General features: G+C 48.4%; 1 protein-coding gene across 1 annotated transcript in view; it reads left to right on the top strand.

Annotated features, from left to right (window-relative positions):
- The window catches only part of LOC139763013 (uncharacterized), a 30,289-nt gene that overhangs the window by 3,512 nt on the left and 14,414 nt on the right, over positions 1-12,363 (top strand). Inside the window, 2 exon segments of the mRNA XM_071688550.1 lie at positions 7,076-7,142; positions 9,586-9,686. Of these exon segments, the coding sequence (XP_071544651.1) occupies positions 7,076-7,142; positions 9,586-9,686 (168 nt within the window).

The raw sequence follows: 12,363 nt of genomic DNA, 5'->3' as shown, positions 1-12,363 counted from the left end.
CACATGACTCCAATTCACTCTATTCCTTGCCCTCCTTTCACCCTCCTGCATGTTCAGGCCCCGATCACACAAAATCTTTTTCACTCCATCTTTCCACCTCCAATTTGGTCTCCCTCTTCTCCTCGTTCCCTCCACCTCCGACACATATATCCTCTTGGTCAATCTCTCCTCACTCATTCTCTCCATGTGCCCAAACCATTTCAAAACACCCTCTTCTGCTCTCTCAACCACGCTCTTTTTATTTCCACACATCTCTCTTACCCTTACGTTACTTACTCGATCAAACCACCTCACACCACACATTGTCCTCAAACATCTCATTTCCAGCACATCCATCCTCCTGCGCACATCTCTATCCATAGCCCACGCCTCGCAACCATACAACATTGTTGGAACCACTATTCCCTCAAACATACCCATTTTTGCTTTCCGAGATAATGTTCTCGACTTCCACACATTTTTCAAGGCTCCCAAAATTTTCGCCCCCTCCCCCACCCTATGATCCACTTCCGCTTCCATGGTTCCATCCGCTGACAGATCCACTCCCAGATATCTAAAACACTTCACTTCCTCCAGTTTTTCTCCATTCAAACTCACCTCCCAATTGACTTGACCCTCACCCCTACTGTACCTAATAACCTTGCTCTTATTCACATTTACTCTCAACTTTCTTCTTCCACACACTTTACCAAACTCAGTCACCAGCTTCTGCAGTTTCTCACATGAATCAGCCACCAGCGCTGTATCATCAGCGAACAACAACTGACTCACTTCCCAAGCTCTCTCATCCCCAACAGACTTCATACTTGCCCCTCTTTCCAGGACTCCTGCATTTACCTCCCTTACAACCCCATCCATAAACAAATTAAACAACCATGGAGACATCACACACCCCTGCCGCAAACCTACATTCACTGAGAACCAATCACTTTCCTCTCTTCCTACACGTACACATGCCTTACATCCTCGATAAAAACTTTTCACTGCTTCTAACAACTTGCCTCCAACACCATATATTCTTAATACCTTCCACAGAGCATCTCTATCAACTCTATCATATGCCTTCTCCAGATCCATAAATGCTACATACAAATCCATTTGGTGGTGGGATGAAGAAGTAAGAGTATTAGTGAAAGAGAAGAGAGAGGCATTTGGACGATTTTTGCAGGGAAAAAATGCAATTGAGTGGGAGAAGTATAAAAGAAAGAGACAGGAGGTCAAGAGAAAGGTGCAAGAGGTGAAAAAAAGGGCAAATGAGAGTTGGGGTGAGAGACTATCAGTAAATTTTAGGGAGAATAAAAAGATGTTCTGGAAGGAGGTAAATAGGGTGCGTAAGACAAGGGAGCAAATGGGAACTTCAGTGAAGGGCGTAAATGGGGAGGTGATAACAAGTAGCGGTGATGTGAGAAGGAGATGGAATGAGTATTTTGAAGGTTTGTTGAATGTGTCTGATGACAGAGTGGCAGATATAGGGTGTTTTGGTCGAGGTGGTGTGCAAAGTGAGAGGGTTAGGGAAAATGATTTGGTAAACAGAGAAGAGGTAGTAAAAGCTTTGCGGAAGATGAAAGCCGGCAAGGCAGCAGGTTTGGATGGTATTGCAGTGGAATTTATTAAAAAAGGGGGTGACTGTATTGTTGACTGGTTGGTAAGGTTATTTAATGTATGTATGACTCATGGTGAGGTGCCTGAGGATTGGCGGAATGCGTGCATAGTGCCATTGTACAAAGGCAAAGGGGATAAGAGTGAGTGCTCAAATTACAGAGGTATAAGTTTGTTGAGTATTCCTGGTAAATTATATGGGAGGGTATTGATTGAGAGGGTGAAGGCATATACAGAGCATCAGATTGGGGAAGAGCAGTGCGGTTTCAGAAGTGGTAGAGGATGTGTGGATCAGGTGTTTGCTTTGAAGAATGTATGTGAGAAATACTTAGAAAAGCAAATGGATTTGTATATATATATATATATATATATATAATATATATATATATATATATATATATATATATATATATATATATATATATATATGACTCTCCCTTCAGGAGCTGTGCAGATGAAAATATTATCTAATATCTAAGGACGAAGTTAGAAATGATAAGAAATATATGTATTTCCATATGTTGTATGCGTAGCCAGCCTCGCTGACCATGTTTCACGCGCGAAACCGTCCAGGGTTCGAACCTTTTGCTTGGTAGTGGGATGACAGGCAACTCAGCTCATTCAGCCAACTCATCAGCAACACAGTCGGCACTTTTCTTGAGAAATTGGACTCTAATCCCATCATCTTTTAGCCGCTTTGCCACTCTCCATCTTACGCAAAGCGTTCACCACCTCTTCTCTTTTCACCAGATTGTTTGCCATGACTTTATCGCTTCGCTTACTTCCACATCCCACGCTGCCCACTCTTGTCCCCACAGCTAACACCTTCAACAGTCCTTCGTAATACTAACACCTTCAACAGTCCTTCGTAATACTCGCTACGTCTCCTTTTTCCCTTTCCTTTGCCTATTACCACTTTCCAATCTTCCTTCACATGCGTTCATTTGTTCTCTTGTTATTCTTACTTTGTTCGCCTTGCCTTCGAAAACAATTTCTCTTTGTCCCCAACTCTCATTTACCTTATCATTTTTCCAGTCCTCTGGGACCTTCCTCTGGACCTCTTCCCACTTACTCTTGAACATTTCCCAATCACTCGCACTCCATCCTTGTAGACGACGCCCATTCATCTCCCCTCTTTCCTCTTTCACGAACGACATAACCGCCTCATCCCACCACTTACAATCTTTCTCAACCTGCCCACATTCCACATTGAACACACTTCTCCCGCACGCACGTGCATGCCAGCACTACTCAAGGCCTAAAAAAACAAACCATCCCATTCCTCATCCGCTGCTTTACCTTCGCTTAATCTCAACATTTTCCATTTTACATCTAATCTCTTTCTTGGTGTTTCCTCACACAAGCCTGTTTTCCCTGAGCTCCCACACTTTTGACACTTTTATTTTTCCTACTCATATAACGTCCTCTTGTCCAAAATCCTCCTCAGACTTCCACCTCCGCCAGAACATCCCACCAGCTGTGCCTGCTCAACACGTTTACGTCCAAAAGGCTCTCTTTCGCCTGATCTACCGTTGAGAATGTAATTCGTTAATTCCCGTTTCTGTCATGCCTATAATCTTGTGTTGACACACACACACACACACACACACACACACACACACACACACACACACACACACACACACACACACAGCAGCTTAAGCCAGGCACCCATTCGTCGAGGACGAACACCCGGGATAGCCTGTGGGCCCTCCAAGACTCGAACCCATACTTACGTACAAACCAGCTATCCGCCCACCATGACCTCGCACCCCCACCCTCTCCCTCCTTCCTTAACCCCTCCCCTCCCCCTTACCCACCCTCTTACACCCCCTTACCTCCCCTCTTACACCCCTGACCCACCTTATGAGGTCATTCCAATTGACGCATTGCCCGAAGCTGCGTTTACCTCACCCTTTGTAACCCTGATGCAGGACATTATGTCCAGGTCATAAAGTCTCTCGCCAGAAATATAGAGAAGAAAAGATTATTCATCGATTGAAGTTACAGGTGAACTGTGTTATGTGACTGTAATGCGATGTACTGTTGCCTTGCTGTATCCTGAAATACGAGAATTGAATAGATTGATTTTGGAACCCTGAGGTGACAGTGTTGCAAACGTCCAAGTTTTGCTCATGAAATGATTTCAGTACGACCCTTGAGCACGACAGTATACGACCCTTGAACAAAGGTGCTCAAGGGTCGTATACCCGTCGTGCTCAAGGGTCGTATACCGTCGTGTTCAAGGGTCGTATACCGTCGTGTTCAAGGGTCGTATACCGTCGTGCTCAAGGGTCGTATACCGTCGTGTTCAAGGGTCGTAAACCGTCGTGTTCAAGGGTCGTATACCGTCGTGTTCAAGGGTCGTATACCGTGGTGTTCAAGGGTCGTATACCGTCGTGTTCAAGTGTCGTATACCGTCGCGTTCAAGGGTCGTATACCGTCGTGCTCAAGGGTCGTATACCGTCGTGCTCAAGGGTCGTATACCGTCGTGTTCAAGGGTCGTATACCATGGTGTTCAAGTGTCGTATACCGTCGTGTTCAAGGGTCGTATACCGTCGTGCTCAAGGGTCGTATACCGTCGTGTTCAAGGGTCGTATACCGTCGTGTTCAAGGGTCGTATACCGTCGTGTTCAAGGGTCGTATACCGTCGTGCTCAAGGGTCGTATACCGTCGTGTTCAAGGGTCGTATACCGTCGTGCTTAAGGGTCGTTCACGGTGCGAGGTCGTGTTACAAGGTGGCGCTCGGTCGTACCTGGGTCGGGAACGGTCGGCGCTCCCTCGCTGACGCGGGAAACGGCGATCCGATACTTGTGTCAGGAAATTTTCTTGGCGCAGTGGTTGGGGAGGAGGCTCGCAGGTCACAAGGGCCAGGATTCGAGCCCCGGATGGCTCTCAGTCATCATCCTTTTTCCTTGAATTTAGGGAAAGAAGACCAGATTGGAAGTGGATAAATGGAATGAAAAAAAGAAAAAAAAAGAATGGAGCAATCGGGGCCCTGAACATGCAGGAGGGTGAGAGACATGTACGGGATAGAGTGAATTGGAACGCTGTGGTATACCTGGGATGGACGTGCTGTCAGTAGCAATCGGGGCCTGAACATGCAGGTGGGTGAGAGACATGCACGGGATAGAGTGAATTGGAACGATGTGGTATACCTGGGATGGACGTGCTGTCAGTAGCAATCGGGGCCTGAACTTGCAGGTGGGTGAGAGGCATGCACGGGTTAGAGTGAATTGGAACGATGTGGTATACCGGGGTCGACGTGCTGTCAATGGATTGAATCAGGGCATGTGAAGCGTCTGGGGTAAACCATGGAAAGTTGTGTGGGGCCTGGATGTGGAAAGGGAGCTGTGGTTTCGGTGCATTATTACATGACCGCTAGAGACTGAGTGTGGACCAGTGTGGCCTATGTTGTCTTTTCCTGGCGCTACCTCGCTAACGCGGGAAGCGGCGATCGTGTATATAAAGTATATAGAAAATGTAGAGATAAACGTGGGGGGGGGGGGGCACGAGTAAATAATCACGACTTGAAAATGGATTGCACCTGACGAAATGGGCAGTTAACGACCTAATTGCCCTGAACGAGGGTAAGGGTCGCTCGATGATTGGCCTGAGCTCTGGGCCAATTGGGTCCAGCCAGCAGTTAAGAGGCGCCGCAAGGGAACCACCAGTTACGGGTCGTTACACGGAGCAAATTGGCCTCCCGTCATAGAATCATCGAGTGGGACCGAATTACGTTTTCTGTTGTAAGCCATTATTGAGGGCAAGGGGGAGATTGGGGGGGGGGGGGCACTAAAGAATAATGGGCCAGAACACACACACACACACACACACACACACACACACACACACACAAATCAGTGCTTGGCTACGAGAATGTCAGGCATTCTAGATGGGTCTATCAGTCATAGAAAACGAGGTGTGTGTGTGTGTGTGTGTGTGTTTGCATTGTTTATCGTTTCGAGCGACCAGGTCGATTGCCAAGCATCATAGAAGGAACTATTAGTCATAGAAAACGAGGTGTGTGTGTGTGTGTGTGTGTGTGTGTGTGTGCATTGTTTATCGTTTCCAGCGCCCAGGTCGAATGTTAGGCATCACAGATAGATCTATTAGTGATAGAAAACGAGGTGTGTGTGTGTGTGTGTGTGTGTGTGTTAAGATCTCACATAAATCTCCTGAAAAGGGAGCTCCAATTTGGAAATTGGTCTCCAGAACAAAAGCGAAAACTTGGATGATTCGACTTCAAATGCTCCATTTCAATATACTTCTATTTTCCAATTTCCAATTTTAGTAAAGCATTGATATAGATCTCATTCTATGACGCTCAAGTGTTGAAAGTGGTGTCATGAATGAGGACGAACCCTTCTGAAGAAGTGTTGAAAACTTTGGAATAATCCACCACAAGATATTGTTCAAGTGATTTATTTTCTATTCCAAAATTAACTTGATTAGATGTGCTTATTACGTGTATTTGAAGACATCTTTATCATTGTTACAGAATATAGCTGAATTGTTCGTCAAGAGTAACACTGTAATTAGATAAGGCTCTGTTGTCCATTCTTCCTTTCCTATAGAATTCCCTTGTCAGTATACACTCCATACTAAATAGAAGAGGCTCTGTTATCCATTCTTCCTTTCCTGTAGAATTCCCTTGTCAGTATACTCTCTATACTAGATTACCTTCCTTTATAGCTGTTTTTGCCTTTAGCTGTTGAGCCAGAGGGACAGGTGGGTGCGGACTAGTCTTCTTTATAATCAAGTTATTACATGTACTTAATTACGTCCTTGTCATCCTTAAAGAATTATAGCTACATTGTTCGTCAAGAGTAACACTGTAATCAAATAAGGCTCTGTTGTCCATTCTTCCTTTCCTATAGAATTCCCTTGTCAGTATACACTCTATACTAGATTACCTTCCTTTATAGCTGTTATTGCCTTGAGCTGTTGAGCCAGAGGGATGGGTGGGTGTGGGCTAGTCTTCTGCTTTATAATCAAGTCTCCATCTAATATAGATTAGGAGATTATGGCACTATATTCCTCTCCTACAGAGCAGATTATGTCCTCACGGACCATTATCTCTCTTAATTGGCTTCCGCATGACCTCCCATGACATATGCCTTTGTCCCATGAAGACACGAGAATTCCACATTTGGTCTTTCCATTGGCGAGGTCATACCAGCTGCTCTGACATGCAGCTGTAGAATAGAGAGAGAGAGAGAGAGAGAGAGAGAGAGAGAGAGAGAGGATGGGGGGGGGGACATCCATTTGCAGGTAACCACGAGGGAGTGAAAGACAAAGATTCGAACCCTGCCTTCATGGCTCACATCTTCAGGAACCTAGAGATACAATGGGTTTGGCATCCCTCGAGATGTGATAAAGAGTTCCAAAGCGCTTGGGAGGTCTTCCATATTTCACTAGCCTCTCTGTGGCTAATTGACGTACACGATACATGTAAGGTTTACTCATTTTCCAGATGGTGTGGTCGGGGAACGTGGCAATTGGCTGCCTGCTGGCCTTATGGTTGATAATTCGACCAGTTGGTAAGTCAATAACGACCATTTCCTTGTGTAAGTAAACTTGTAAATAGGTCTTGCCAATGTACAAAATCTCAGGCACAGTCGACTGTATTTACCATAACGCAAGGGTAGGCCGGTTTGATAACTGTTTCCTCCCTCACACCTCCAAGCTTTGGAACTCTCTAGCTTGTCAATGCCTTTTCCCCCAATCACTTTGACGTGACACAGTTTTGAAAGACAGGTTTTAATGACTTTGTGCAAAAATTCATGATTGATTTTCGCTTGTCTCTTCCTCTCATAATCCTTTCTGTATTTCAGTTTAGGCTCAACCTTCATGTGGACTTTTATACGTGACTGGAGCCTCCATGAGTCCACGGGGAAAATGAAACACGATAAGTTGCCAAATGCACTTTCGTGTGATAATCACATCATCAGGGGAGACACAAGAGAGAAATATAACAGTCACTTGATATACAACAAAGAGACGAAGCTAGGACGCCATTTGGTCCACGCTTCGTCTCTTCGATGTATATCAAGTGACTGTAATATTTCTCTCTTGTGTCTCCCCTGATGATGATGTGATTATGACACGAAAGTGCACTTGGCAACTTATCGTGTTTCATTTTCCCCGTGGACTCATAGGAATATATATATATATATATATATATATATATATATATATATATATATATATATATATATATATATATATATATATATATATATATGTGTGTGTGTGTGTATGTGTGAATGTGTGTGTGTGTGTGTGTGTGTATGTGTGTGTGTGTGTGTGTGTGTGTGTGTGTGTGTGTATGTGTGTGTGTGTGTGTGTGTGTGTGTGTGTGTCTCACCCATAATACCAGGTTCAGTTATCGTAAGGCATTTATGGATTATTTGTGTCATTAATCTGTGCCTCGTTAACCAGCGCTGACTGTCGCCTCTCACTCGATTGTGGTTGGTCAATACCTGGGCGACTGGTCTGGTAGTATGGTTGTTAGGGCTGCCGCAGATGACCTGGTCTGGTAGTATGGTTGTTAGGGCTGCCACAGATGACCTGGTCTGGTAGTATGGTTGTTAGGGCTGCCACAGATGACCTGGTCTGGTAGTATGGTTGTTAGGGCTGCCACAGATGACCTGGTCTGGTAGTATGGTTGTTAGGGCTGCCACAGATGACCTGGTCTGGTAGTATGGTTGTTAGGGCTGCCACAGATGACCCAGTCTGGTAGTATGGTTGTTAGGGCTGCCACAGATGACCTGGTCTGGTAGTATGGTTGTTAGGGCTGCCACAGATGACCTGGTCTGGTAGTATGGTTGTTAGGGGCTGCCACAGATGACCTGGTCTGGTAGTATGGTTGTTAGGGCTGCCACAGGTGACCTGGTCTGGTAGTATGGTTGTTAGGGCTGCCACAGATGACCTGGTCTGGTAGTATGGTTGTTAGGGCTGCCACAGATGACCTGGTCTGGTAGTATGGTTGTTAGGGCTGCCACAGATGACCCAGTCTGGTAGTATGGTTGTTAGGGCTGCCACAGATGACCTGGTCTGGTAGTATGGTTGTTAGGGCTGCCACAGATGACCCAGTCTGGTAGTATGGTTGTTAGGGCTGCCACAGATGACCTGGTCTGGTAGTATGGTTGTTAGGGCTGCCACAGATGACCTGGTCTGGTAGTATGGTTGTTAGGGGCTGCCACAGATGACCTGGTCTGGTAGTATGGTTGTTAGGGCTGCCACAGGTGACCTGGTCTGGTAGTATGGTTGTTAGGGGCTGCCACAGATGACCTGGTCTGGTAGTATGGTTGTTAGGGCTGCCACAGATGACCTGGTCTGGTAGTATGGTTGTTAGGGGCTGCCACAGATGACCTGGTCTGGTAGTATGGTTGTTAGGGGCTGCCACAGATGACCTGGTCTGGTAGTATGGTTGTTAGGGCTGCCACAGATGGTCTGGTCTGGTAGTATGGTTGTTAGGGCTGCCACAGATGACCTGGTCTGGTAGTATGGTTGTTAGGGCTGCCACAGATGACCTGGTCTGGTAGTATGGTTGTTAGGGCTGCCACAGATGACCTGGTCTGGTAGTATGGTTGTTAGGGCTGCCACAGGTGACCTGGTCTGGTAGTATGGTTGTTAGGGCTGCCACAGGTGATCTGGTCAGTTGTGGTAGACAAAGGTAAGTCAATTGTGGTAGAGAAAGGTAAGTCAATTGTGGTAGACAAAGGTAAGTCAATTGTGGTAGAGAAAGGTAAGTCAATTGTGGTAGAGAAAGGTAAGTCAGTTGTGGTAGACAAAGGTAAGTCAATTGTGGTAAACAAAACCTTCCACTTGCTCATGACAGATGTTGAAGCCTTCCACTTGCTCATGACAGATGTTGAAGCCTTCCACTTGCTCATGACAGATGTTGAAGCCTTCCACTTGCTCATGACAGATGTTGAAGCCTTCCACTTGCTCATAGTTGCCTTGTGTCGCCACCTACAGATGGCAGGAAGGCCCAAGTCGTCCGTTTCCAGACCAGTGATGTGGCCACGACAGAGAGCTTACTGGACACTGGTCTGGAAGGCCTCCCAGCCCTTCGTCAGGTGAGTCTTGCTTCAAAGTCTTCCAGGATTTCAAACTTCCAGGGGTGATGTACGTGGCTGGCTTCCAGCACACCCTCCTGGAAGCTTCCAGGATATGTAGGTGGGTTCCAGCACCTTCCTGGAAGCCTCCAGGATATGTAGATGGGTTCCAGCACACCCCTGGAAGCCTCCAGGATATGTAGATGGGTTCCAGCACCCTTCTGGAAGCTTCCAGGATATGTAGATGGGTTCCAGCACACCCCTAGAGGCTTCCAGGATATGTAGGTGGGTTCCAGCACACCCCTAGAGGCTTCCAGGATATGTAGGTGGGTTCCAGCACACCCCTGGAAGCTTCCAGGATATGTAGGTGGGTTCCAGCACACTCCTGGAGGCTTCCAGGATATGTAGATGGGTTCCAGCACACCCCTGGAAGCCTCCAGGATATGTAGGTGGGTTCCAGCACACCCCTAGAGGCTTCCAGGATATGTAGGTGGGTTCCAGCACACCCCTGGAAGCCTCCAGGATATGTAGATGGGTTCCAGCACACCCCTGGAAGCCTCCAGGATATGTAGATGGGTTCCAGCACACCCCTAGAAGCTTCCAGGATATGTAGGTGGGTTCCAGCACACCCCTGGAAGCCTCCAGGATATGTAGATGGGTTCCAGCACCCTCCTAGAAGCTTCCAGGATATGTAGATGGGTTCCAGCACACCCCTAGAGGCTTCCAGGATATGTAGGTGGGTTCCAGCACACCCCTGGAAGCCTCCAGGATATGTAGGTGGGTTCCAGCACACCCCTGGAAGCCTCCAGGATATGTAGATGGGTTCCAGCACACCCCTAGAAGCTTCCAGGATATGTAGGTGGGTTCCAGCACACCCCTGGAAGCCTCCAGGATATGTAGATGGGTTCCAGCACCCTCCTAGAAGCTTCCAGGATATGTAGATGGGTTCCAGCACACCCTAGAGGCTTCCAGGATATGTAGGTGGGTTCCAGCACACCCCTGGAAGCCTCCAGGATATGTAGATGGGTTCCAGCACACCCCTGGAAGCCTCCAGGATATGTAGGTGGGTTCCAGCACACCCCTGGAAGCCTCCAGGATATGTAGATGGGTTCCAGCACACCCCTAGAGGCTTCCAGGATATGTAGATGGGTTCCAGCACACCCCTGGAAGCCTCCAGGATATGTAGATGGGTTCCAGCACACCCCTGGAAGCCTCCAGGATATGTAGATGGGTTCCAGCACACCCCTGGAAGCCTCCAGGATATGTAGATGGGTTCCAGCACACCCCTGGAAGCCTCCAGGATATGTAGATGGGTTCCAGCACACCCCTAGAGGCTTCCAGGATATGTAGATGGGTTCCAGCACACCCCTGGAAGCTTCCAGGATATGTAGATGGGTTCCAGCACACCCCTGGAAGCCTCCAGGATATGTAGATGGGTTCCAGCACCCTCCTAGAAGCTTCCAGGATATGTAGATGGGTTCCAGCACACCCCTAGAGGCTTCCAGGATATGTAGATGGGTTCCAGCACACCCCTAGAGGCTTCCAGGATATGTAGATGGGTTCCAGCACACCCCTAGAGGCTTCCAGGATATGTAGATGGGTTCCAGCACCCTCCTGGAAGCTTCCAGGATATGTAGATGGGTTCCAGCACACCCCTGGAGGCTTCCAGGATATGTAGATGGGTTCCAGCACACCCCTGGATGGCCTCACCATTGGTCCCCCATGGCCCAGATGGCCTCACCATTGTCCCCCATGACCCAGATGGCCTCACCATTGTCCCCCCATGACCCAGATGGCCTCACCATTGTCCCCCATGACCCAGATGGCCTCACCATTGTCCCCCCATGGCCCAGATGGCCTCACCATTGTCCCCCCATGGCCCAGATGGCCTCACCATTGTCCCCCATGACCCAGATGGCCTCACCATTGTCCCCCCATGGCCCAGATGGCCTCACCATTGGTCCCCCATGACCCAGATGGCCTCACCATTGTCCCCCCATGACCCAGATGGCCTCACCATTGTCCCCCATGAACCAGATGGCCTCACCATTGTCCCCCATGGCCCAGATGGCCTCACCATTGTCCCCCATGGCCCAGATGGCCTCACCATTGTCCCCCCATGACCCAGATGGCCTCACCATTGTCCCCCCATGACCCAGATGGCCTCACCATTGTCCCCCATGACCCAGATGGCCTCACCATTGTCCCCCATGGCCCAGATGGCCTCACCATTGTCCCCCCATGGCCCAGATGGCCTCACCATTGTCCCCCCATGGCCCAGATGGCCTCACCATTATCCCCCATGACCCAGATGGCCTCACCATTGTCCCCCCATGACCCAGATGGCCTCACCATTGTCCCCCATGACCCAGATGGCCTCACCATTGTCCCCCATGACCCAGATGGCCTCACCATTGTCCCCCATGACCCAGATGGCCTCACCATTGTCCCCCATGGCCCAGATGGCCTCACCATTGTCCCCCATGACCCAGATGGCCTCACCATTGTCCCCCATGACCCAGATGGCCTCACCATTGTCCCCCATGGCCCAGATGGCCTCACCATTATCCCCCATGACCCAGATGGCCTCACCATTGTCCCCCCATGGCCCAGATGGCCTCACCATTGTCCCCCATGACCCAGATGGCCTCACCATTGGTCCCCCATGACCCAGATGGCCTCACCATTGTCCCCCCAT

The sequence above is a fragment of the Panulirus ornatus genome, chromosome 45, assembly GCF_036320965.1.
Source record: "Panulirus ornatus isolate Po-2019 chromosome 45, ASM3632096v1, whole genome shotgun sequence".
Classification (NCBI taxonomy): Eukaryota; Metazoa; Arthropoda; class Malacostraca; order Decapoda; family Palinuridae; genus Panulirus; species Panulirus ornatus.
The sequence above is the reverse complement of the archived record's forward strand: the minus strand, read 5'-3'. Positions and strand labels throughout refer to the sequence as shown.